The sequence below is a fragment of the Mchenga conophoros genome, linkage group LG23 (genome assembly GCF_057382185.1).
Source record: "Mchenga conophoros isolate Kocher_MC1m ecotype Shallow Benthic linkage group LG23, M_conophoros_male_GT1.1, whole genome shotgun sequence".
Classification (NCBI taxonomy): Eukaryota; Metazoa; Chordata; class Actinopteri; order Cichliformes; family Cichlidae; genus Mchenga; species Mchenga conophoros.
Genome location: NC_140547.1, coordinates 45,228,135 through 45,254,763, shown reverse-complemented (window position 1 = coordinate 45,254,763; position 26,629 = coordinate 45,228,135). Strand labels below are relative to the sequence as shown.

At 43.2% G+C, this 26,629-nt stretch overlaps 1 protein-coding gene and 1 long non-coding RNA gene across 2 annotated transcripts in view; one reads left to right on the top strand and one right to left on the bottom strand.

Annotated features, from left to right (window-relative positions):
* LOC146548102 (NACHT, LRR and PYD domains-containing protein 12-like) overlaps nt 1–26,629 on the bottom strand; it is a 431,005-nt gene that overhangs the window by 14,147 nt on the left and 390,229 nt on the right. Inside the window, exons 7-9 of the mRNA XM_085265026.1 lie at nt 12,255–12,452; nt 9,950–10,147; nt 839–1,015 (exon numbers count right to left, since the gene is read on the bottom strand). Of these exons, the coding sequence (XP_085121152.1) occupies nt 839–1,015; nt 9,950–10,147; nt 12,255–12,452 (573 nt within the window). The remainder of the gene's footprint in view (nt 1–838; nt 1,016–9,949; nt 10,148–12,254; nt 12,453–26,629) is intronic.
* Nucleotides 4,916–5,454, top strand: LOC146548115 (uncharacterized). Its single transcript, XR_014890921.1, has 3 exons — nt 4,916–5,033; nt 5,182–5,237; nt 5,369–5,454. It is a non-coding gene; the product is annotated as an uncharacterized LOC146548115 (long non-coding RNA).

Here is a 26,629-nt window from a genome sequence, read left to right as displayed (position 1 = left end):
GCTGTTCCTGCCTGCACAGCTCTCTCTCTCTATCAGTGTACTCCAAGAACAGCTTCAAACATCTGTTTCTGCATCATTCACTGTTTATTAGCCACCAGTCTGCTGTTGTGTTCAGTGCTGTCGGCCTCTGACAGTAAAGCCTAATTTCTGCTGTTCCATGGAAACTTTTTAAAATGATGACAGATTACAAACTCTCAGCTGTGTCTGTAATCAAACCTCTGTAACTTTGCTTCACTTCAGCAGCATCAGCTCATGTTCACATGTTGCTTCATGGTTTGCTTCAGTTTTTGATCGACTGCAGAATATTTTGAAGGTTATCTGCTATAAAAAGCCAGAAGAGGAAAATCTGCTTCATGTGTTTCTGTTTGATCCTCAGTGACTTTGACACAAAGGCCTCTGCTGTGATGATCACACCTCTGATCAAGTCTCACAGTGTTACAACTGATAAATGATCAGAGTTAGAATATTTCTGACTGTCTGCTGTGTGCCGTGACCTTTGACCTGCTAAAGACAGTCAGCTGTGGATTATTCATTGTTGTGTCTGATACTTAGAACTGTGAGGAAGAAGCTACACAGTTAATCAGGGTCCCCTCTCTCTGAATCAGGAAAGGTGGGCAGGCCGCGTGTGGGCCGCGGGCCATACGTTGAGTATCACTGTTTGAAATGCGAACATTGTTCTGCTGCAGTCAATGGACTAAACCAGAGAAGAAGAAAACAGACTTTACCATGAAGATCCTCAGTGTGGATCAGTATAATATCAGCCTGATGTCTGCAGTTTAGTGTCAGCACAACTTTCACATCATATTCATCTCAGCACAACTAAAACATGCTGACTGACCCCAGAGTTTCAAGTTTACATCCTGGACTCTCCAGGAAACCACACAGATGCTTCACTCCTGGATCCTGCAGCTTGTTGTTGGAGCTCAGGTCCAGCTCTCTCAGATGGGAGGGGTTGGACTTCAGTGCTGCTGCCAGATAATCACAGCTGATCTCTGACAAACCACAGCCCTTCAATCTGTATAAAGAATGAAAGATGTAAGTTTATTAGACAAAGTGCTTGAAATCATTCAGTGTTTCATCATCTGTTCAGAGCTGAAGAAGGTTCAGAATGTAGAAGTTTAGAAAATGGAAACTCCAAACAGCTGAAGCCAACAGGAAGCAGCTTCAAACAAACACAACAAGAGAAAAAACTCTGAATGTTTCACATTAAAGTCGTACATTTCTCATAAAAACAGGACAAAGACTTGAAAAAGTCGTGTTTTTCCTTCCAGGAACCACATGGCTTCACTTTTAAAGGTGAAGTGTGAAAGAAATGGACATATTGAAATCAATGATATCAAAGCTGGAATCAAATGAGTCCAAGTCTTCTGCTGATTCAGCATCACATTCATCTTTGCTCCTTGTTCTGCATCCCCACCATAAATATAAAGAGGCAAAACTCACATTTTCCAAAATCCTCTTTAAGCTTCGACAATAAAGGAAGATAGTTTTATACAAGTCTTTGTGGTTTTCTTGTCACCCAGATGCCCGAGTACTTAAACTTCTTATAGCTGGGTTTAAAAGGGGCTAAAATACACAAAACTCCCAGTTGTCGTACAGATAGACTTTGCCTCGCTCTTCCCAAAATTCACTTTATATCCAGAAATTGTCCCAAATTCCTTAAGTATGCATTAAGGTGACCTTGAGGCTCTTAAAGGCGCCTATAAATAAAACGTATTATTATTATTATTGTAAGTCTATCCAAAAGTTTGTGGAGGCTGTTCGATGGGTTGGAAATAAATAAAATCATGTCGTCGGCATAAAGAGAGACTTCATGTTCGATACCCCCTCGATGTTTTCCCTCAACACCAACACATTGTCTCAGAGCAACAGCTAGCGGTTCAATGGCAAAAAGGAGACAGAGGGCATCCCTGTCCTGGGGGGCAGATTATTGTTAGTCCGGACGGCTGTTAGAGGGGAGCAATACAATACTTTCATCCAAGATCCAAAATTAAAGACACATTTTTTAAGCGTATAAAAAAAAATCCAATCTCACCCGATCCAACGCCTTTTCTGTGTCAAGCCAAATTACAGTTTCCAATGTATCACCTTTAACATGGGTATAAATGATATTTAATAGAGCTCTAATGTTCAAAAAAGAGTGCCTAATAAAGCCCGTCTGGTGAAATAATGGAGGACAAATACTTGTGTAAGCGACGGGCCAACACTTGAGCCAGGATCTTGGTGTCTGTGTTGAACAAAGATATTAAACGACATGAACGACAATCTAAATGGTCTTTTTCCTGTTTTACAATTAAACACATCACTGCTTGATGCATTGTTGGAGGCAACGACTGTGAGAGGAAGGATTCTTCAAAAGTTGATTTTAACAGTGAATTCAGTCGGTCAGAAAACTTTATGAAAAAAATCAGATGGATACCCGTCGGGGCAGCAGATTTTCCAGACTGCGTGCTCCGTACGGCCGTTTCAATTCCAACATTAGAGACAGGTTCCTCCAGACTAGCGATCGCATCTTCTCCCAAGGAGGGAATATCAAACACCTTATTGAAATCATTGTGGATCTCAAGGATAGTTTGGTTGTCTGTAGACCTTATTCCCTGGTCATTGTAGATCTCAAGGATAGTTGGTTAGCTGTTCTTAGTCGTAGCTGGTGAGCTGATAACTCGCCTGTTTTTCCTCCATGTTCATAAGCGTAGCTGCAACTTTGACTCAGCCTGTTTTGTAGATATGAGATTGTATTCAGTTTGTCATTGTAACCGCTGTGTATATAATACAGGCTCAGGAGAGTGGCTGTACACAGCATGTAGTTTAGTCATTTCATCAGCTAACTGAGAGAGGCGCTCGGTCGCTATTTTATTCTGTTTGGCACAAAATGAAATGATTTGGCCTCTCAGATGCTTTTAGAGATTCCCAAATGACTGATGATGACATCTCTGGGGTCTGATTGATAGAAAAAAATCTCTTTGAGACCTTTTGTAACTGACAAACTCTTCATCTGCTAACAACACTGAGTTGAATCTCCATGGCTGATAGTTGGAGCAGGCATCAGGAATACACATTGAAAAAACAAGAGGAGAAATCACCAGAGTCTTAGAATCACATTCTGTAACTAAAGGGAGACGTTTTTCTATACAAATATATGTTTTATGGACATTAGAAAAAAAGAGTATTGACGTGAAGCAGGATTATGAAATCTCCATACATCAGCCAGCCCATAATTATCAAGAAAGCTCTGAATGACGCATGATGACTTTGGACTAAGTGTACTTTTGTGTGAGCTGTGGTCCATAGCAGATAATGAGCAGTTTAGGTCTCCCTCAAAGATGATATTGTGTGATGACATATTGGGGAGCCGCGCAAAGACATTAGTGAAAAATCTGTGATCGTCCCAATTAGAGGCGTAGATATTTGCTAAGATCAAAGGAAAACCATAAACTATATTTTCTGCACTTAAAATCCTGTAATTTTCTCATAAATCGACAGTGCGGCTTATGGATGAATTCTGGTTGTGCTTACTGACCTCGAACCGATTTTATGTGCTACACGGCGCTCAGAAACCTTTCAAAAGATGTTTTGGTACGACTTTGCTCAGCTACGAGGCCGCACCGCTTGATGGATTGTTGGAGCATTACAGCTACGAGGAGCCTCGCGGAGTGATACGTACTCTGCTTCAGCGTAATATTACTGTATTGAGTGTGTATAAGGACCATAAATGGCACCTGTAAGAGACACGGTTACAAAGAGGATTTCAAACTCCAGGCTGTCAGTCACGCAGTAGAACCTGGGAACAGAGCAGCTGCTTGTTATTATGCTCAGCGTCTGTTTACATTTTGACTGCACGATTGTGAGCTTTTTGTTATGCACAAAAACAACATTGTTTTCTTTTATTTATGGAGCATTATTATTTAATAAATGCTGATCATTTATTCCTGAGTAATTGTTTCATGTACATCTACGCTGTATGTTAATAAATGTGCCTGTGTGAGATTTGGGACACAGCTTTGACTAAGAACTCTCTTTTTGTTCGTACTTTCTGGCTTTAAAAATATCGAGATATATATCGTATATCGCCATCCAGCTAAAGAATATCGAGATATGAACTTTGGGTCATATCGCCCAGTCGTAATATTGCAATAGGTTGTCCGTTAAACTCAAGCGGGGCTTGGGCCCTGGCACGGCGTAGCCACACAATCCTGGTAGTAGTGACGCTCGGCTATGACGGCGTGCGGGTTACCAGCTGGCTTTCTCAGGATAGGGCTCCTGTGTGAGCGGTCGACAATAACGTCTTTATCCATACCCAGCACTTCACGTAGTAGCACGGATACGGCCGTGGAGGAGCTCGAGTCCAGGCCCTCTGGGATCCCTATGATGTGGATGTTAGCTCTCCGCTTCCTGCCTTCATCACATTTATCCTTCAGGTCAGACAGCTCCTCCTTCATACTCTCTACTGTAGACTGCAGGGTGGTCACCTCATCGCTCCACATTGACAGCCCATCCTCAGCTTCTTTCACTGTAACCTTTACTCCATCAACTTCGCCGCAGGAGATCGCACCGGGGCTAAAATATTCACCTGCTCAGCTGTTTTTGATCAGTTTGTGTCATGGTCCTGAGTCTGAGGACTCGGTGTATTGTGTTTCTTTATATTATTTAGTGATGTGACGTTCTGTATCGAGGCTTCGAAGCTTGTGTCGAGTAATGGAGGGGGCGTTTCCGCGATGCGCGTACAGAGGCTTGCTTCATATATGGGAGGAGCTGAAAATGATGACGTCCGAAGCCTCGCTGCCCGGCTGTACCACGTGACTGGTTCATGAAGTGGTTCGAACTTTGCCGCGAGATATGACAGCGATACAAACCCCTCAGACTTCATTCAAAATGTAGGTGTTTGATGGAGAGCTGCGGTTAGTGAGAGTTTGGAGACAGTTTGGAGGTTTATGAGAGTGAGGAGAGAAAGTCAGGAGAGAATGGAGCCAGCTAAGAAGAGGAGGATGTCCTCCCCTGTGTGGGAACATTTTGATCTTATTCCTCCCAACAAGGTATGCAAATTTCTACAGAAGATGTATTTTCATAATACTGATGGTGCAATACAATTTATGTTAAGCTGTCTGTACTTTTGTACAAGGTGAAGTGTTTGCTATGTGCCAGGGAGCTGGGATATAACAACAACACCTCATCCATGCATAGGCACTACAGAGCTTTGCATGAGAATAAGGGGAACACCGATTGTGGAGCAAGACCAGGTGAGCCATCAAATGCCATGATAATATAGCATGCAGTAATGTTACTAAATGATATAACAATATTATACAACTGTTATAAGTTACGTGTGTGATATTTATATTTGTGCTTTGTCTTTATTGTCTTTCCTCAGGAGAACAATCTCAAATAGATGAAGACCTGGTTACCATGGTGATTGAGGACTCCCAGCCATTTAGCATTGTGGAGGACAAAGGATTCAAAAGATTTGTTAAATCATTAAATACTAGCTATGTTCTCCCCACTAAAAAGGCCATAAAAGCAGTGAAAATGTAGTTTTTACAGAATAAAATGTGAACAGGCAGGACTGAGGCTCAAAGCCTCAGTGTGTAGCTGTCCATACCTCAACGTTACAAAAGCACAACTACTGTCCACACCCCAACCACACCTCACCTCACAGTAAATGATCATTTCCATTTTAAGCATTTCCAAATAATCATTTTCCATACTGCCAGTATAAATATACACAGTATACTGCCATCACTACAATATAGATGCTTTACACACTCCTTTTGTTGTTGACATTTACAGGCTGTGTGCAAAAGGCCACACTCTTCAAATTCATGCCAACTAATATTTTTACGTCCAGTAGGTGTCCTACTAGAGCAAATGAAGCTTCAAGAAGCTTCGCGTTGGGGTGAAGCAATTGGATGAAAAGCTTCAGTGCTTCATGAAGCTTCATCTGCCCATCACTAATATTATTCTTTGTTCTCGGTTATTCTGTTTTGTCTTTTGTTTAGGTTTGCTATGTGTTAGTGGTTTTGTTTCATGCCTGCTTGTGTTCTCTCTGTCTGTCCATGGTGTTATTGTGTCTGCTCACGAGTCTGCCTGTCAAGTTCAGTGTCCTGTCTGGTTCTCTGTGTCTGTTAGTTTCCTGTTTTATTCTGAAAGTTCATGTCTCATGTCAGTGTGTTCAGTTTTACCTCTCCCCTGTCTCGTTAGCCTAATTGCTCCCAGCTGTGTCTCTCTCCTGTGGCCCATTCCCTGATTACTCCCCGTGTATTTAAGCCCTGTGTTTTCCTGTGCTCTCTGTCGCGTCGTCTTTTTAATTCCATGTCAGTCTGCATTATTCTGTTACCCGGTATTCATTCTGCGTCTCTCTGCCATCTGTCTTTGTGCATTTTGCTCCTCCTCCCGTGCGTGTTTGGTTTAAGTTTTGTTCGTTAGTTTTCCCAGTTTAGGTTTGTTTACTCCCCGCTCTGCTCTTCCTGTTTTGTCACCTTCTCACTGCTGTAAATAAACACTCACTCGCACCTCATCCAGTACCTGCATTTTGGATCCTTTTTTCATACACCACACGACTGCTCCCAGCCGTGACAGTTTGAGCCTGTGTGGAGGAACGATGTGATGCTATAAAGACATCATCTTCTCCAAATGATGTTGTTCCAACACGTGTTTAAAAAGATGTTAAAGGTTGTTGGTTCCGACATCTTAGCGATTTTTAACAGCAGTCTTAGTTCAGGTGTTGTACAGCCTGTTTTAAACATGCTGTTGTACAGCCTGTACTAAAAAACCTGATCCGTGCTACTACGTGAAGTGCTGGGTATGGATAAAGACGTTATTGTCGACCGCTCACACAGGAGCCCTATCCTGAGAAAGCCAGCTGGTAACCCGCACGCCGTCATAGCCGAGCGTCACTACTACCAGACTCAGACTCAGCTGTGCTTTTGGATCTGACCGCTGCCTTTGACACTGTTGACCACAGCATCTTGATCTCACCATTGGAGCATGGCGGCATCAAGGGCACTCTATTAGACTGGTTCAGCTCTTTTATTAAATCGCATTATTACATTTGGGGATTATATTTGACGGCAATGTGACCTTTGAAAAACAGCTGAGCTCAGTTGTACAGCGGTCTTTCTTCAAACTGAGGCTTTTATCTAAGGTGAGATCATTTCTATCTTTTAAAAACCTTGAACGGGCGATCCACGTTTTCATGACGTCCCAGCTGGATTATTGTAACTCCTTATATGTTGGAGTTAGTGGGACCTGCCTGGCAAGACTGCAGCTGGTCCAGAAAGCTGCAGCTCGTCTTCTGACACAAGCTCAAAGACATTTATCGTCCCAACAACCACATATACGCTGGTCCCTCGCTGTAACACAGTTCACCTTTGGCGGCCTCGCTGTTTCGCTGATCTTTTTTGTGCAATTTTGCATGTTTTTGTTTTTTACAGCGCATTGTGTTCTGCGTCCTGATTGGCTGTAGACCATCATCAGCCAATCTCGTGCCGTGTCTCCTGTACAGTACAGAATGTGTTCAAATTTACAGCAGTGTGACTCTGCAGTGCTGCACTGTATGTTTGTACGTTTTGTCCCCAACAAACAACAATGATGACGAGACGTTTTGCACCTGTGGTAGCAGCCAAAGGCAGAGGAAGATGCTGACCATCATAGTTTCAACAAGGAGGCAAAAAGGTTGTAACTGTCCACAACAAGAACATCGTAAGGATGGAGTCAGCTTTGGCTTTGTGGCTCAGTGACCGCAGGAAAAAGAACATCGTGCTGGACACCAACATTATCTGCAGAAAAACTCAAAAGCTTTATGAAACTTTACCTGACAGCGAGGAGCCCAGGCCATGGACGAGTGCTCCTCACACAGAAGCTCATTTAATGCCAGCAAAGGCTGATTTGACACGTTTCAGAAACACTTTGCTTTCACTCTTTAATAATGAACTTATTTTTCTATGAAGGTTTGAACTTTGTTTAAACAAGAGAGAAAAGTGTGAAAATGTCCATGCCTGTCTGAGAAAAGTGTAGAAAGTGTGCAGTGAGGGTTTAACTGCCTTAAAACTTCTATAATACTTGTAAAACATAAAGCTGCTACTTCATTCTGAGACTTATTTTTAGAACGTAACTCGATAAACGAGCGACCGCAGTACTGTATTGTGTTTATTTTGAAAACTCTCAACAGGATCTTCAGATTTATTTTGAAAGCTTTATCTGGAAAACACAAACACATAAGCAGGAAACAAAGAGCGTGATATGAAACGATAGACGTTTTCATATGGTCATCATATATACATCGTTCTATCGAACAGCCCCAGCTCCTGCTGTCAGTCTCTGTAAATCTGCTCTGAAAACACATTTGTATTCACTGGCTTTTAATACAGCATGAGAGTTATTTGATATTTGATGTGTGATATTAATATTAGGAGTTATTTTAATCGTTATCTTGGATTCTTGTACAGCACTGTGGTCAACGCTGCTGCTGTAATTAATGTGCTATAAACACATAAACAATCTGCAGTTAAACATCCAAAACTAAAGATGTGATCGCTGCCTTTAGAAAATGTGCTGATGCACAAGATATCAGCTCCATTAAGGTGGAATGTGGCCGTGTTAGAAACATGTTGGAAGAAGTTTGAAGCTGAAACTGTGAAGCTGAGAGTGAAAGAGCTCCAGCGTCTGTCACAGGAAACTTTCTTATTTCCACACTGATGAAAGCATCAAGCTTTGATTTCCTGCTGCTTTTATTGAGTCACACTGTGAAACTGAGCCACAGCTGAACCAGCATCCCTGTACAGCAGACACTTACAGCGCTTGGCTGCTTCCATTGGACCCTCTGCACAGAGCTTCAGTTTCCTCTTCTGGTCCCAAAGTGCAGAACAACAAGGTTTCAAACAGCTTCGTTCCAGCAGCATCAGCCACAGACATGCAGAGAGAATCCTTTGGTTGTGTTGTGTGTTTGCATATGGATGTAGCACCACCGCAGAGACGTGCTGCAGCTCTGTTTAGTTACCCAGCTGACAGCAGAGGCTGTAGTTTACTGTTACCAACATGGAAAACTGAAGCTTCACCAGCTGGAGCTACAGAGCTGGAGAACAAAGGAGACTGAGAGGCCAGAATGATGTGGGAGGAAACATCAAGAGCCTGTTTGAAAGGAGACACATGTGGATGCTGTGCCAGTCTGTGGTCTGTCAGAAGTCAGCTGAGTCACACTGCAAGAAGCTGCAGAATCTCAGAGGAGGAGATTTGGAAGTGTTTGTGGGACAAACTGGACTCAAAGAAAGAAGATGTTTGTGAAGTCTTTGGTGGAGGTGAGCAGTGTGAAGCAGAACACATGCAGATGAATCAGGAGGGAACAAACTGAGTGGGCGGAGCTGCCTGAGCCACGCCCACACAGACACAGCTCCTCTCTGGAGCTAAACGTCTGCTTCATCTCAGTCTCTTTTCTTCATCCTCCACCTCTCTTTTCTCTTCTTCAGTGTTCTGCAGCCACGGAGCCTCACAGCCGTTAGCACGCCCATACCTGAGCAGCTAGCATTACCCAGCATGCCGTGCAGCAGTGTCAGTTTGTAAATGTGCAAGAATTCCTGCTCCAAACTGTTTCACAGAGTGCTGTGTGCCGTGACCTTTGACCTGCTAAAGACAGTCAGCTGTGGATTATTCATTGTTGTGTCTGATACTTAGAACTGTGAGGAAGAAGCTACACAGTTAATCAGGGTCCCCTCTCTCTGAATCAGGAAAGGTGGGCAGGCCGCGTGTGGGCCACGGGCCATACGTTGAGTATCACTGTTTGAAATGTGAACATTGTTCTGCTGCAGTCAATGGACTAAACAAGAGAAGAAGAAAACAGACTTTACCATGAAGATCCTCAGTGTGGATCAGTATAATATCAGCCTGATGTCTGCAGTTTAGTGTCAGCACAACTTTCACATCATATTCATCTCAGCACAACTAAAACATGCTGACTGACCTCAGAGTTTCAAGTTTACATCCTGGACTCTCCAGGAAACCACACAGATGCTTCACTCCTGAATCCTGCAGCTTGTTCTTAGTCGAAGACCAAGAGGAGTCATTACTCAGGTCCAGCTCTCTCAGATGGGAGGGGTTGGACTTCAGTGCTGCTGCCAGATAATCACAGCTGATCTCTGACAAACCACAGCCCCTCAATCTGTATAAAGAATGAAAGATGTAAGTTTATTAGACAAAGTGCTTGAAATCATTCAGTGTTTCATCATCTGTTCAGAGCTGAAGAAGGTTCAGAATGTAGAAGTTTAGAAAATGGAAACTCCAAACAGCTGAAGCCAACAGGAAGCAGCTTCAAACAAACACAACAAGAGAAAAAACTCTGAATATTTCACATTAAAGTCGTACATTTCTCATAAAAACAGGACAAAGACTTGAAAAAGTCGTGTTTTTCCTTCCAGGAACCACATGGCTTCACTTTTAAAGGTGAAGTGTGACAGAAATGGACATATTTGAAGTCCAACACCTTTTTCCAGTCACATTATTAAAGCAGACAAACTACAAGCTCATTTTCATTCCAACAACTCATCTTCTGACCTGGACTAACAACACTGGTCTCTATGTGCAGCTGGCTGTGAGACCAGTGCTCAGGGAGCGTCTACAAAGTGCAACACTGAAAGAACATCACACACTCATTTGCTTCCAGCACTTTCACACAAACATCTACTGTCATTATTGTCACCAAACTCTGTGGATCCTTTATTGCAAATTCAAATGGGATCAAATGGTCAGACAAAAGAGGGTTATGAGGAAATATGATGAAATGTTGTGTATTAGCAGCAACTTATTGAATCTTTTTCCTCAGAAACCAAACAAAATGATTGACAAACATGTTTTTACAAACTCAGTGTTGGACTTGGATCAGCAGGATAAGCTGATGTTTAAAGGCATTTGAGTCTCGCTGTATGAGAGTCCAGTTATTACTCAATATTTATGGATGATGTTCTTTCAGTGTTGCACTTTGTAGACGCTCCCTGAGCCTCACAGCCAGCTGCACATGGACCAGCTGACATTACCCAGCATTAGAGGCGGCTGTAAAAAATTCATGTTCCCATTTAAATGGTTTTAATTTGAATAAAACGATGTTGATTCATTCAATCCTGAATCGATGTTTAATATAAATGTATTTTGCCAGAATCTCAGGTTAAAGCTCACAAACTATTTCAACAAGCAGCAAACAGCTAAAACAGTAAATGAGAGCAGCTAAACACACAAAGATGGAAACACAGAGCGTGGATCGTTCACTCGACGGCACGTACACGGACACGCCGTCGGGGCTGAAAGTGGACAGCTCACAGATCCTGAAGCTGCAGGTTTCATCTGTCTCCAACCAAAACTGAGTGAAGCAGCAGCAAAAGAAGATCCAAACTCTGCTTCACGTTTGATCAATATGCTCATGAATTCTCTCTGACTTTGGCTGTTCCTGCCTGCACAGCTCTCTCTCTCTCAGTGTACTCCAAGAACAGCTTCAAACATCTGTTTCTGCATCATTCACTGTTTATTAGCCACCAGTCTGCTGTTGTGTTCAGTGCTGTCGGCCTCTGACAGTAAAGCCTCATTTCTGCTGTTCCATGGAAACTTTTTAAAATGATGACAGATTACAAACTCTCAGCTGTGTCTGGAATCAAACCTCTGTAACTTTGCTTCACTTCAGCAGCATCAGCTCATGTTCACATGTTGCTTCATGGTTTGCTTCAGTTTTTGATCGACTGCAGAATATTTTGAAGGTTATCTGCTATAAAAAGCCAGAAGAGGAAAATCTGCTTCATGTGTTTCTGTTTGATCCTCAGTGACTTTGACACAAAGGCCTCTGCTGTGATGATCACACCTCTGATCAAGTCTCACAGTGTCACAACTGATAAATGATCAGAGTTAGAATATTTCTGACTGTCTGCTGTGTGCCGTGACCTTTGACCTGCTAAAGACAGTCAGCTGTGGATTATTCATTGTTGTGTCTGATACTTAGAACTGTGAGGAAGAAGCTACACAGTTAATCAGGGTCCCCTCTCTCTGAATCAGGAAAGGTGGGCAGGCCGCGTGTGGGCCGCGGGCCATACGTTGAGTATCACTGTTTGAAATGTGAACATTGTTCTGCTGCAGTCAATGGACTAAACCAGAGAAGAAGAAAACAGACTTTACCATGAAGATCCTCAGTGTGGATCAGTATAATATCAGCCTGATGTCTGCAGTTTAGTGTCAGCACAACTTTCACATCATATTCATCTCAGCACAACTAAAACATGCTGACTGACCTCAGAGTTTCAAGTTTACATCCTGGACTCTCCAGGAAACCACACAGATGCTTCACTCCTGGATCCTGCAGCTTGTTCTTAGTTGAAGAAGAGGAGGAGTCATTACTCAGGTCCAGCTGTCTCAGATGGGAGGGGTTGGACTTCAGTGCTGCTGCCAGATAATCACAGCTGATCTTTGACAAACCACAGAAACTCAATCTGTATAAAGAATGAAAGATGTAAGTTTATTAGACAAAGTGCTTGAAATCATTCAGTGTTTCATCATCTGTTCAGAGCTGAAGAAGGTTCAGAATGTAGAAGTTTAGAAAATGGAAACTCCAAACAGCTGAAGCCAACAGGAAGCAGCTTCAAACAAACACAACAAGAGAAAAAACTCTGAATGTTTCACATTAAAGTCGAACATTTCTCATAAAAACAGGACAAAGACTTGAAAAAGTCGTGTTTTTCCTTCCAGGAACCACATGGCTTCACTTTTAAAGGTGAAGTGTGACAGAAATGGACATATTTGAAGTCCAACACCTTTTTCCAGTCACATTATTAAAGCAGACAAACTACAAGCTCATTTTCATTCCAACAAGTCATCTTCTGACCTGGACTAACAACACTGGTCTCTATGTGCAGCTGGCTGTGAGACCAGTGCTCAGGGAGCGTCTACAAAGTGCAACACTGAAAGAACATCACACACTCATTTGCTTTCAGCACTTTCACACAAACATCTACTGTCATTATTGTCACCAAACTCTGTGGATCCTTTATTGCAAATTCAAATGGGATCAAATGGTCAGACAAAAGAGGGTTATGAGGAAATATGATGAAATGTTGTGTATTAGCAGCAAGTTATTGAATCTTTTTCCTCAGAAACCAAACAAAATGATTGACAAACATGTTTTTACAAACTCAGTGTTGGACTTGGATCAGCAGGATAAGCTGATGTTTAAAGGCATTCGAGTCTCGCTGTATGAGAGTCCAGTTCTTACTCAATATTTATGGATGATGTTCTTTCAGTGTTGCACTTTGTTTGGCACAAAATGAAATTATTTGGCCTCTCAGATGCTTTTAGAGATTCCCAAATGACTGATGATGACATCTCTGGGGTCTGATTGATAGAAAAAAAATGTCTTTGAGACCTTTTGTAACTGACAAACTCTTCATCTGCTAACAACACTGAGTTGAATCTCCATGGCTGATAGTTGGAGCAGGCATCAGGAATACACATTGAAAAAACAAGAGGAGAAATCACCAGAGTCTTATAATCACATTCTGTAACTAAAGGGAGACGTTTTTCTATACAAATATATGTTTTATGGACATTAGAAAAAAAAAGAGTATTGACGTGAAGCAGGATTATGAAATCTCCATACATCAGCCAGCCCATAATTATCAAGAAAGCTCTGAATGACGCATGCTGAGTTTGGACTAAGTGTACTTTTGTGTGAACTGTGGTCCATAGCAGATAATGAGCAGTTTAGGTCTCCCTCAAAGATGATATTGTGTGATGACATATTGGGGAGCCGCGCAAAGACATTAGTGAAAAATCTGTGATCGTCCCAATTAGAGGCGTAGATATTTGCTAAGATCAAAGGAAAACCATAAACTATGTTTTCTGCACTTAAAATCCTGTAATTTTCTCATAAATCGACAGTGCGGCTTATGGATGAATTCTGGTTGTGCTTACTGACCTCGAACCGATTTTATGTGCTACACGGCGCTCAGAAACCTTTCAAAAGATGTTTTGGTACGACTTTACTAAGCTACGAGGCTGCACCGCTTGATGGATTGTTGGAGCATTACAGCTACGAGGAGCCTCGCGGAGTGATACGTACTCTGCTTCAACGTAATATTACTGTATTGAGTGTGTATAAGGACCATAAATGGCACCTGTAAGAGACACGGTTACAAAGAGGGTTTCAAACTCCAGGCTGTCAGTCACGCAGTAGAACCTGGGAACAGAGCAGCTGCTTGTTATTATGCTCAGCGTCTGTTTACATTTTGACTGCACGATTGTGAGCTTTTTGTTATGCACAAACACAACATTGTTTTCTTTTATTTATGGAGCATTATTATTTAATAAATGCTGATCATTTATTCCTGAGTAATTGTTTCATGTACATCTACGCTGTATGTTAATAAATGTGCCTGTGTGAGATTTGGGACACAGCTTTGACTAAGAACTCTCTTTTTGTTCGAACTTTCTGGCTTTAAAAATATCGAGATATATATCGTATATCGCCATCCAGCTAAAGAATATCGAGATATGAACTTTGGGTCATATCGCCCAGTCGTAATATTGCAATAGGTTGTCCGTTAAACTCAAGCGGGGCTTGGGCCCTGGCACGGCGTAGCCACACAATCCTGGTAGTAGTGACGCTCGGCTATGACGGCGTGCGGGTTACCAGCTGGCTTTCTCAGGATAGGGCTCCTGTGTGAGCGGTCGACAATAACGTCTTTATCCATACCCAGCACTTCACGTAGTAGCACGGATACGGCCGTGGAGGAGCTCGAGTCCAGGCCCTCTGGGATCCCTATGATGTGGATGTTAGCTCTCCGCTTCCTGCCTTCATCACATTTATCCTTCAGGTCAGACAGCTCCTCCTTCATACTCTCTACTGTAGACTGCAGGGTGGTCACCTCATCGCTCCACATTGACAGCCCATCCTCAGCTTCTTTCACTGTAACCTTTACTCTATCAACTTCGCCGCACGTCGCCGCCATGCTGTTAGCGATCTCATTTCTCAGTCCTTGCACGTCAGCCCTTATATTGTCAAAATCTTCTTTCAATGCATTTCTGAGTTCTTCTTTTAACAGCGTACTAATGTCCTCTTTAATGGATTGAAGAAGCTCCAGTTTTAGAGCAGTAGGATCCACATCACGCGCGTCTGTTGAGTCTGCTCTTCAGCGGCCGTAGAGCTGGACGCTGCCCTTTGGCCATCATCGATACTCTCGCCCGAGATCGCACCGGGGCTAAAATATTCACCTGCTCAGCTGTTTTTGATCAGTTTGAGCCTGTGTGGTTTGATCAGGTGGAGGAACGATGTGATGCTATAAAGACATCATCTTGTCCAAATGATGTTGTTCCAACACGTGTTTAAAAAGATTTTAAAGGTTGTCGGTTCCGACATCTTAGCGATTTTTAACAGCAGTCTTAGTTCAGGTGTTGTACAGCCTGTTTGAAACATGCTGTTGTACAGCCTGTACTAAAAACCTGATCTGGATCCTCTGTCCGCTCAAATTTCAGGCCTATTTCAAAGCTTCCCTTCCTGTCGAAGATTTTGTAAAAGATTATATTTGTTCAGCTGCAATCTGTTGTAAAGGTTTCAGTCTGGTTTTAAAGCTCTTCACAGCACTGAAACTGCACTTTGGAAAGTTCTTAATGATCTTTTATCAGCCACTGATCAGGAGACTCCGCTGTGCTTTTGGATCTGACCGCTGCCTTGACCACAGCATCTTGACCTCACCATTGGAGCATGGCGGCATCAAGGGCGCTCTATTAGACTGGTTCAGCTCTTTTATTAAATCGCATTATTACATTTGGGGCTTATATTTGACGGCAATTTGAAAAACAGCTGAGCTCAGTTGTACAGCGGTCTTTCTTCAAACTGAGGCTTTTATCTAAGGTGAGATCATTTCTATCTTTTAAAAACCTTGAACGGGCGATCCACATTTTCATGACGTCCCAGCTGGATTATTGTAACTCCTTATATGTTGGAGTTAGTGGGACCTGCCTGGCAAGACTGCAGCTGGTCCAGAAAGCTGCAGCTCGTCTTCTGACACAAGCTCAAAGACATTTATCGTCCCAACAACCACATATACGCTGGTCCCTCGCTGTAACACAGTTCACCTTTGGCGGCCTCGCTGTTTCGCTGATCTTTTTTGTGCAATTTTGCATGTTTTTGTTTTTTACAGCGCATTGTGTTCTGCGTCCTGATTGGCTGTAGACCATTGTCAGCCAATCTCGTGCCGTGTCTCCTGTACAGTACAGAATGTGTTCAAATTTACAGCAGTGTGACTCTGCAGTGCTGCACTGTATGTTTGTACGTTTTGTCCCCAACAAACAACAATGATGACGAGACGTTTTGCACCTGTGGTAGCAGCCAAAGGCAGAGGAAGATGCTGACCATCATAGTTTCAACAAGGAGGCAAAAAGGTTGTAACTGTCCACAACAAGAACATCGTAAGGATGGAGTCAGCTTTGGCTTTGTGGCTCAGTGACCGCAGGAAAAAGAACATCGTGCTGGACACCAACATTATCTGCAGAAAAACTCAAAAGCTTTATGAAACTTTACCTGACAGCGAGGAGCCCAGGCCATGGACGAGTGCTCCTCACACAGAAGCTCATTTAATGCCAGCAAAGGCTGATTTGACACATTTCAGAAACACTTTGCTTTCACTCTTTAATAATGAACTTATTTTTCTATGAAGGTTTGAACTTTGTTTAAACAAGAGAGAAAAGTGTGAAAATGTTCATGCCTGTCTGAGAAAAGTGTAGAAAGTGTGCAGTGAGGGTTTAACTGCCTTAAAACTTCTATAATAATTGTAAAACATAAAGCTGCTACTTCATTCTGAGACTTAATTTTAGAACGTAACTCGATAAACGAGCGACCGCAGTAATGTATTGTGTTTATTTTGAAAACTCTCAACAGGATCTTCAGATTTATTTTGAAAGCTTTATCTGGAAAACACAAACACATAAGCAGTAGTGGTATTAGCTTCATGTGTGCGTGTTTCATACTGTTGCAGCAGAGTGACATGGATGCTAAGGCTAATATGTGTGTATGAGATGAAGCCTGCACTGAAAATGTTGACAAGTGGTGTAGAGCTGAAGATATATATATGCCGTATAGCCTTAAAAAATGACAATACAGGGTGGTGATGATGGGTTTAGATTTTATTATTGTCATTTGTATTAGGAAATATTTAACCATATATTCTTAGAGGTGTATAATCAATTGTGTAGTGATAGGATGTGTGATCTTTAGCAGGCTGCAGGGGCTTGGTGTGTATTCCACACTGGAATGCACACCCACATCCTGGGAGCACGAGAGAGGTCGTACCTTCTCTTATTGTTTTATGGCAGGATTAACGTAGCTACGTCTGTTCTAGTCTAAGTGCTTTTTGTTTAGATGAACTGCTGGACTTCCTCACCATGTTATCTAGGGTGAACCATCTAGGGTGAAGGGGGGTCTACCCTCTTCCTGACCAAGGATGTTATATGACCCTTTGATCAGCAGTACCACACACACACACACACACACACACACACACACAGTATTCTTTGTTCACATGTATACCTATGTGAGATGCTATATGTTAATGACCCTATGCATATTCATGTAACCACAATAAAAGGAGTGCTATGGGGAGCCTGGCTGAGAGTCTGATGGTGGTCAAGTGGTGGAACGACGCTTGGCTCCAGCCAGGTCTCCCTCATGCATGAGTAAACCAGAGAACTTTGGTGCCTTGTGTCTTGCTTTTTGCTGCGTAGCAGATTGTCCTTAACGTTCCAGTGGATAGGTTCAAACTACAAACCTATCACTTTCACTTCAGCTTCACCAACAACAGCACAAGCAGAGCAGCCCACTGCCTGCATGGCTGGGACAGCGCCCCCTGGTGACTGTAAACCACTACAACATGTAGACGGCCGTCTGCAGGCTGGATGTAGCACCACCGCAGAGACGTGCTGCAGCTCTGTTTAGTTACCCAGCTGACAGCAGAGGCTGTAGTTTACTGTTACCAACATGGAAAACTGAAGCTTCACCAGCTGGAGCTACAGAGCTGGAGAACAAAGGAGACTGAGAGGCCAGAATGATGTGGGAGGAAACATCAAGAGCCTGTTTGAAAGGAGACACATGTGGATGCTGTGCCAGTCTGTGGTCTGTCAGAAGTCAGCTGAGTCACACTGCAAGAAGCTGCAGAATCTCAGAGGAGGAGATTTGGAAGTGTTTGTGGGACAAACTGGACTCAAAGAAAGAAGATGTTTGTGAAGTCTTTGGTGGAGGTGAGCAGTGTGAAGCAGAACACATGCAGATGAATCAGGAGGTCAGCATCAGTGTCTCCTTGTGGTGGACGGTAAAAGAATCAGAGCCAATGCTCCCGTCCACCCTCGGCATGAAGCAGTGCTGTTTCTGAAACAGGAGGACAAGTCCAGAGAAGACAGAGGACGCAAAGATGAGGGTGGGACAGGACAGCAGGACTTCCTTCACACCTGCAGCTCCATCACACTGCTGTAGCTCCTCTTCATCACACATGTACCTGCAGCCTGTCTTCGAGTCCAGGAGTCACCTCCACACAGTGTAGAAGTCTCCTGTGCAGACCATGGAGTCCAGCCTCTGTCAGGGAAGTCGGCACTAAAGCCTGAAAGACTTCAATCTGTCTCTGCTCCACCCGAGAAAGACCAGCACCGTACTTGTTGTGCATTCAAGGAGGGAACATCAGCGCTGCATCGTGGGAACAACACCGCAGGAACAAAGACACAGCACGGCCGATGAAGGACGAGGACAAAGGAAAGGTGAGTGAGAAGACCCTGGTGGTGTGGACGGACCTGCAGGGGCTCCAAGACTGAGGAGCAGAGACATCCATGTACCAGCTGAGGATGCTGCAGTGATCCAGGGAGCTCGGTCCAATCTGAGGCCGTGTGAACTACGTGGACCACAGTTTCTTCACAGACTTCAGCCACGTGAACATCTGGAGATCCAACAGTGCACGAGCTGTGAGCCATCAGCTGTTTCTCTCATCAGCTGCTGTAATGAGAGCTGCTGGAATCATCTCGAGCAGCAGGAAATCACTGATGTTGTTTCTAACCAAAGATATGGGACTGAGCTCCGCTGAGCTCCTTCTACTTTCATCTAGATAGAAACTGCTACAGTCTGCTGATTATTGCTTTGCCTCCATCACACGAGCTCTTTATCCTGTTCTTCACTCTCATTGGTTCTTTGTCTGCTTGTTTTTACAACAGTAGTCTTCTGATTGGTCAAAGGAGACAATCAGCTGTGACTAAATGTAGCTCCTACAGCAGTGATGGGAATAACTACTGAAGCTAATCCAGTATCAAAGCTCAGGAATCAGCAGCTCCCACCTCGTTTTCTTTCAACAACTATTTTTAGCTGCTGTGTTTTTGTGTTTCTGCAGACCTCAGACATCCTGCTGCTCTGGACAACTTTTTCATTCTTTTGTATCATTATTTTGCTTTTCTTTTATTATTATGTTATATGTATTAATATGTGAAACACTTATTCTTTGTGTTTTTGCTTTGCTCCTGTCAAACTGCTTTAATAAAATCTGCTGCAGTCTAAACTGTGGACGTTCCCTTTTTAACCCTTTGTGAAACAATAAAGGTTTAAATCTAAGTATTCATCTATGTTAGTGTTTAATGGGTCTGATAGGTTGCTTTGGCCTTTCCCAGTAATATCTTCCCTTGCAGTCTGTGGTCCAGGCTTCTAAAACCATCCCAGGTTAACAAGAACTACAATCTAGAGGAGAGCTGCCATAACAGGTGTGACTGATGAGATCTGACCTGCAATGTTACTCAGGTTTGTTTGTATCAGGACAAGCAGGGAAGCCGCCTGGACGTCAAAGTAGTTAGAGCTGGGCGAGTGTCCTCACCCACATCGGCTTCACAACTCTGCATCATCTACTGAGTAAGACTCAGAGCATCAGAGATTAGAAGGTCTACAAAGAGCTGAACCAGACTTCCTGTATAAAGGTTTTAGTTCCACAGATCGACAGTGTCAGCACAACTAAAACGTGGAGACTGACCTCAGAGTTTCAATTTGATGTTGTGGATTCTCCAGAAGAACACACAGCTGCTTCACTCCTGAATCCTGCAGCTTGTGGTAGCTCAGCTCCACCTCTCTGGGATACGAAGGGTTGAGCTTCAGCACTGCTTCCAGATAATCACAGCTGATCTCTGACAAATCACAGCGCTCCAATCTGTATAAAGAATGAAAGATGTAAGTTTATTAGACAAAGTGCTTGAAATCATTCAGTGTTTCATCATCTGTTCAGAGCTGAAGAAGGTTCAGAATGTAGAAGTTTAGAAAATGGAAACTCCAAACAGCTGAAGCCAACAGGAAGCAGCTTCAAACAAACACAACAAGAGAAAAAACTCTGAATGTTTCACATTAAAGTCGTACATTTCTAACAAGAGTGTTTTAAAGACAGAGTCACTGATGATCATCTTCTGCCCAGTAAAACTTTGGTTTTCCACATGTGAGTGTTAATGATGCACAAAGACTGTGAGTGCAAAGAGGGAGCGAGGAGGATGACAGAGAGATGGTACAGGAGCATCAAGAACCCGGCGAGGAAATGAGCAGAAGGACTTTGGAGCCTGTTGGATTGAAGCTTTCACAGAGACGTGTTTGACTGGACACCACCAGGACAGACTTTTAATCCCAGGATTTGGATGAGCTTTCTGTCTTTATGTTCACAAATGATGCTGTAACTCTGTGACTGTCCTGGAACTGTCAGCAGTGTGGTTACGTCCTTTTGACCTGAGTTTCCACAGCTCTTATAACAGCAGTGTACATTCAGACTGAGACACGCTTCAGTCTGTATGGACCTGTTTCTGTAGCTGCCACCATCATTCTACATGTTTGTACATCAGCTTATCAAATCCTGTCTGCTGTCTTCATTTATTACTCTTCACCTGCTTCACTGTCACTGTGTGGGCGGAGCTACCTGAGCCCCACCCACACAGACACAGCTCCTCTCTAGAGTTAAACTTCTGCTTCATCTCCGCCTCTTTTCTTCATCCTCCACCTCTCTTTTCTCTTCTTCAGTGTTCTGCAGCCACAGAGTCTCACAGCCGTTACCACACCCATACCTGAGCAGCTAGCATTACCCAGCATGCCGTGCAGCAGTGTCAGTTTGTAAATGTGCAAGAATTCCTGCTCCAAACTGTTTCACAGAGTGCTGTGTGCCATGACCTTTGACCTGCTAAAGACAGTCAGCTGTGGATTATTCATTGTTGTGTCTGATACTTAGAACTGTGAGGAAGAAGCTACACAGTTAATCAGGGTCCCCTCTCTCTGAATCAGGAAAGGTGGGCAGGCCGCGTGTGGGCCGCGGGCCATACGTTGAGTATCACTGTTTGAAATGTGAACATTGTTCTGCTGCAGTCAATGGACTAAACCAGAGAAGAAGAAAACAGACTTTACCATGAAGATCCTCAGTGTGGATCAGTATAATATCAGCCTGATGTCTGCAGTTTAGTGTCAGCACAACTTTCACATCATATTCATCTCAGCACAACTAAAACATGCTGACTGACCTCAGAGTTTCAAATCGACATCGTGGATTCTCCAGGAAATCACACAGATGCTTCACTCCTGTATCCTTCAGGTTGCTGTAGGTTCCACTCAGGTCCACCTCTGTGGGATACGAGGGGTTGGACTTCAGCGCTGCTGCCAGATAATCAAGGCCAATATCTGACAAATCACAGCTCTCCAATCTGTATAGAGAATGAAAGATGTAAGTTTATTAGACAAAGTGCTTGAAATCATTCAGTGTTTCATCATCTGTTCAGAGCTGAAGAAGGTTCAGAATGTAGAAGTTTAGAAAATGGAAACTCCAAACAGCTGAAGCCAACAGGAAGCAGCTTCAAACAAACACAACAAGAGAAAAAACTCTGAATGTTTCACATTAAAGTCGTACATTTCTCATAAAAACAGGACAAAGACTTGAAAAAGTCGTGTTTTTCCTTCCAGGAACCACATGGCTTCACTTTTAAAGGTGAAGTGTGACAGAAATGGACATATTTGAAGTCCAACACCTTTTTCCAGTCACATTATTAAAGCAGACAAACTACAAGCTCATTTTCATTCCAACAAGTCATCTTCTGACCTGGACTAACAACACTGGTCTCTATGTGCAGCTGGCTGTGAGACCAGTGCTCAGGGAGCGTCTACAAAGTGCAACACTGAAAGAACATCACACACTCATTTGCTTCCAGCACTTTCACACAATCATCTACTGTCATTATTCATGTTTGCAGTTCATGCTGTAACTCTGTGACTGTCCTGGAACTGTCAGCAGTGTGGTTACGTCCTTTTGACCTGAGTTTCCACAGCTCTTATAACAGCAGTGTACATTCACCTGCAGGCACACGCTGCCTCTGCTTCAGCTCGGTTTATGAAGCACAAACTGCAGGAACCAAACTCAGACTGGCTCATTTCAATCATGTCTGCTTACAAAGACACTTTGAAACTCTTATCAGTATGTTTCCTGTCCTACTAGGAGGGATCAAACTCTGGACCTTTGTTGTGGATCAGTGAAGGATGCTTAGAAATCCCTCCTGCTGCCTGACCTTGAACATCATCAGCACTTTAACACTGAGCAGATGGACGTGGAAAAGGCCTTCTGTCTTTATCTGACTCAACTGTTTCCTTATGTGGGCTGAAGGAAACACAGTTGTAGACTGTATTTATATGAAACATGTATATTTAATGCATTTAATGTATTTGAACCATATTTAATGCATATTACAGGATGTAACAGCTGCATATGTGTCAACAATAATGGCTTTGATTTTGCCCCCTATGAACATTTCTGTAGCTCCGCCCCTGCAGCAAACGTGTGTGAGAGCAGCCACGGCCCGCTCCTCCATGGTTTCATTCACACTCATCTCATACTGAACACACACACTTTGTAGGAATCATCAGTACTTTGACTGTTTCTCAGGTTAGCTTCAGGTTAGCCATTTAGCATTTCTCCAGTCTGAGTCACAGAGCGTCACATGACGTGACAGAAGCTGATTGGTCAGCTGCAGTGATGGTGGTGGAGCAGCATTAATGATGATGCTGTAGAACAACAGGAACACGGGGATATCAGATTGTTAGTGGGTTTAGTCATTCCTGCTGCACTTTGTCCTTCTTATTGAAGTGAGCTGCTGAGAGCTCACACTGTTCTCTGTAGAAATGATGTCAGTCTGACTCGTCACATGTTTGGAGGCGTGTTTGATGTTTGCTCTTCTGGAAACTCTCAGTATCAAATATGGAAGATGCAAAGGAGACACGCTTCAGTCTGTATGGACCCGTTTCTACATGTTTGTACATCAGCTTATCAAATCCTGTCTGCTGTCTTCATTTATTACTCTTCACCTGCTTCACTGTCACTGTGTGGGCGGAGCTGCCTGAGCCCCGCTGTTAGGTTTTGTATTGTTGATTGTCATTTATGCTTAGAGGTGTATAATCAATTGTGTACTGATAGGATGTGTGATCTTTAGCAGGCTGCAAAGGCTTGGTGTGTATTCCACACTAGAATGCACACCTACATCCTGGGAGCATGGGAAGAGGTCGTACCTTGTTTTATTGTTTTATGGCAGGATAAACGTGGCTGTATCTGTTTTAGGCTAAGTGCCTTTTGTTTAGATGAACTGTTGGACTTCCAGACCAGCAGGTTTAGGGAAGTCATTTATGGGGTCACACTCTGACCCCCCCCCCCCACACACACACACACACACAGTATTCTTTGTTCACATGTATACCTATGTAGACGTCATATGTTAATGACCCTATGCATATTCATGTAACCACAATAAAAGGAGTGCAATGGGGAACGACACTTGGCTCCAGGCAGGTCTCCCTCATGCATAACTTTCTGCTTCTCATTTCAGATAAAACTGAGGTTATTGTACTCGGCCCTGAAAAGCTTAGAAATATGGTATCTAAGCAGATTCTTACTCTGGATGGCATTACCTTGGCCTCCAGTAACACTGTGAGGAACCTTGGAGTCATTTTTGACCAGGACATGTCCTTCAACGCACATATTAAACAAATATGTAAGACTGCGTTCTTCCATTTGCGCAACATTTCTAAAATTAGAAATATCCTGTCTCAGAGTGACGCTGAAAAACTAGTTCATGCATTTATTACTTCCAGGCTGGACGACTGTAATTCATTATTATCAGGATGTCCAAAAAACTCCCTGAAAACCTTCAGCTAATCCAAAATGCTGCAGCAAGAGTCCTGACAGGGACTAGAAAGAGAGAGCATATTTCTCCTGTTTTGGCTTCCCTTCATTGGCTTCCTGTTAAATCCAGAATTGAATTCAAAATCCTGCTCCTCACATACAAGGTCTTAAATAATCAGGCCCCATCTTATCTTAATGACCTTGTAGTACCATATCACCCTATTAGAGCACTTCGCTCTCGCTCTGCAGGCCTACTTGTTGTTCCTAGAGTATTTAAAAGTAGAATGGGAGGCAGAGCCTTCAGTTTTCAGGCCCCTCTTCTGTGGAACCAGCTTCCAGTTCGGATTCGGGAGACAGACACTATCTCTACTTTTAAGATTAGGCTTAAAACTTTCCTTTTTGCTAAAGCATATAGTTAGGGCTGGACCAGGTGACCCTGAATCCTCCCTTAGTTATGCTGCAATAGACGTAGGCTGCCGGGGGATTCCCATGATGCATTGAGTTTTTCCTTTCCAGTCACGTTTCTCATTCACTATGTGTTAACAGACCTCTCTGCATTGAATCATATCTGTTATTAGCCTCTGTCTCTCTTCCACAGCATGTCTTCATCCTGTCTTCCTTCTCTCACCCCAACCAGCAGATGGCCCCGCCCCTCCCTGAGCTTGGTTCTGCTGGAGGTTTCTTCCTGTAAAAAGGGAGTTTTTCCTTCCCACTGTCGCCAAAGTGCTTGCTCATAGGGGGTCATATGATTGTTGGGTTTTTCTCTGTATCTATGAAGCGCCTTGAGGCGACTTTTGTTGTGATTTGGCGCTATATAAATAAAATTGAATTGAATTGAATTGAATGAGTAACAAGAAGAACTTTGCCTACTTTGTGTCTTGCTTGCTGTGTAATTATATTGTCTTCAACGTTCCAGCGAATAGGTTCAAGCTACAAACCTATCACCCACCCACACAGAAACATTTCCTCTCTGGAGCTTAACTTCTGCTTCATCTCCGCCTCTTTTCTTCATCCTCCACCTCTCTTTTCTCTTCTTCAGTGTTCTGCAGCCACAGAGTCTCACAGCCGTTAGCACACCCATACCTGAGCAGCTAGCATTACCCAGCATGCCGTGCAGCAGTGTCAGTTTGTAAATGTGCAAGAATTCCTGCTCCAAACTGTTTCACAGAGTGCTGTGTGCCGTGACCTTTGACCTGCTAAAGACAGTCAGCTGTGGATTATTCATTGTTGTGTCTGATACTTAGAACTGTGAGGAAGAAGCTACACAGTTAATCAGGGTCCCCTCTCTCTGAATCAGGAAAGGTGGGCAGGCCGCGTGTGGGCCGCGGGCCATACGTTGAGTATCACTGTTTGAAATGTGAACATTGTTCTGCTGCAGTCAATGGACTAAACCAGAGAAGAAGAAAACAGACTTTACCATGAAGATCCTCAGTGCGGATCAGTATAATATCAGCCTGATGTCTGCAGTTTAGTGTCAGCACAACTTTCACATCATATTCATCTCAGCACAACTAAAACATGCTGACTGACCTCAGAGTTTCAAATCGACATCGTGGATTCTCCAGGAAACCACACAGATGCTTCACTCCTGAATCCTTCAGGTTGCTGTAGGTTCCACTCAGGTCCACCTCTGTGGGATACGAGGGGTTGGACTTCAGCGCTGCTGCCAGATAATCAAGGCCAATATCTGACAAACCACAGCTCTTCAATCTGTATAAAGAATGAAAGATGTAAGTTTATTAGACAAAGTGCTTGAAATCATTCAGTGTTTCATCATCTGTTCAGAGCTGAAGAAGGTTCAGAATGTAGAAGTTTAGAAAATGGAAACTCCAAACAGCTGAAGCCAACAGGAAGCAGCTTCAAACAAACACAACAAGAGAAAAAACTCTGAATGTTTCACATTAAAGTCGTACATTTCTCATAAAAACAGGACAAAGACTTGAAAAAGTCGTGTTTTTCCTTCCAGGAACCACATGGCTTCACTTTTAAAGGTGAAGTGTGAAAGAAATGGACATATTTGAAGTCCAACACCTTTTTCCAGTCACATTATTAAAGCAGACAAACTACAAGCTCATTTTCATTCCAACAAGTCATCTTCTGACCTGGACTAACAACACTGGTCTCTATGTGCAGCTGGCTGTGAGACCAGTGCTCAGGGAGCGTCTACAAAGTGCAACACTGAAAGAACATCACACACTCATTTGCTTCCAGCACTTTCACACAATCATCTACTGTCATCATTCATGTTTCTGCTCCTCTGGATTCACACGGAGCCTCTGCTCATGCCGTTGCCATGGTGAATCATAGTATGTGGCTCCATAACTCAGACTGAGCATGCTCAGAGCTGATTGGCCTGACTCTGATCAGCTGATCTAGAAGAGGAAACTCTGCTATATGTACATTATTACATCTACACCTGAATCACAACACTCACACAAATATATCAACTGTGTTTAATATTTTGGCACGTA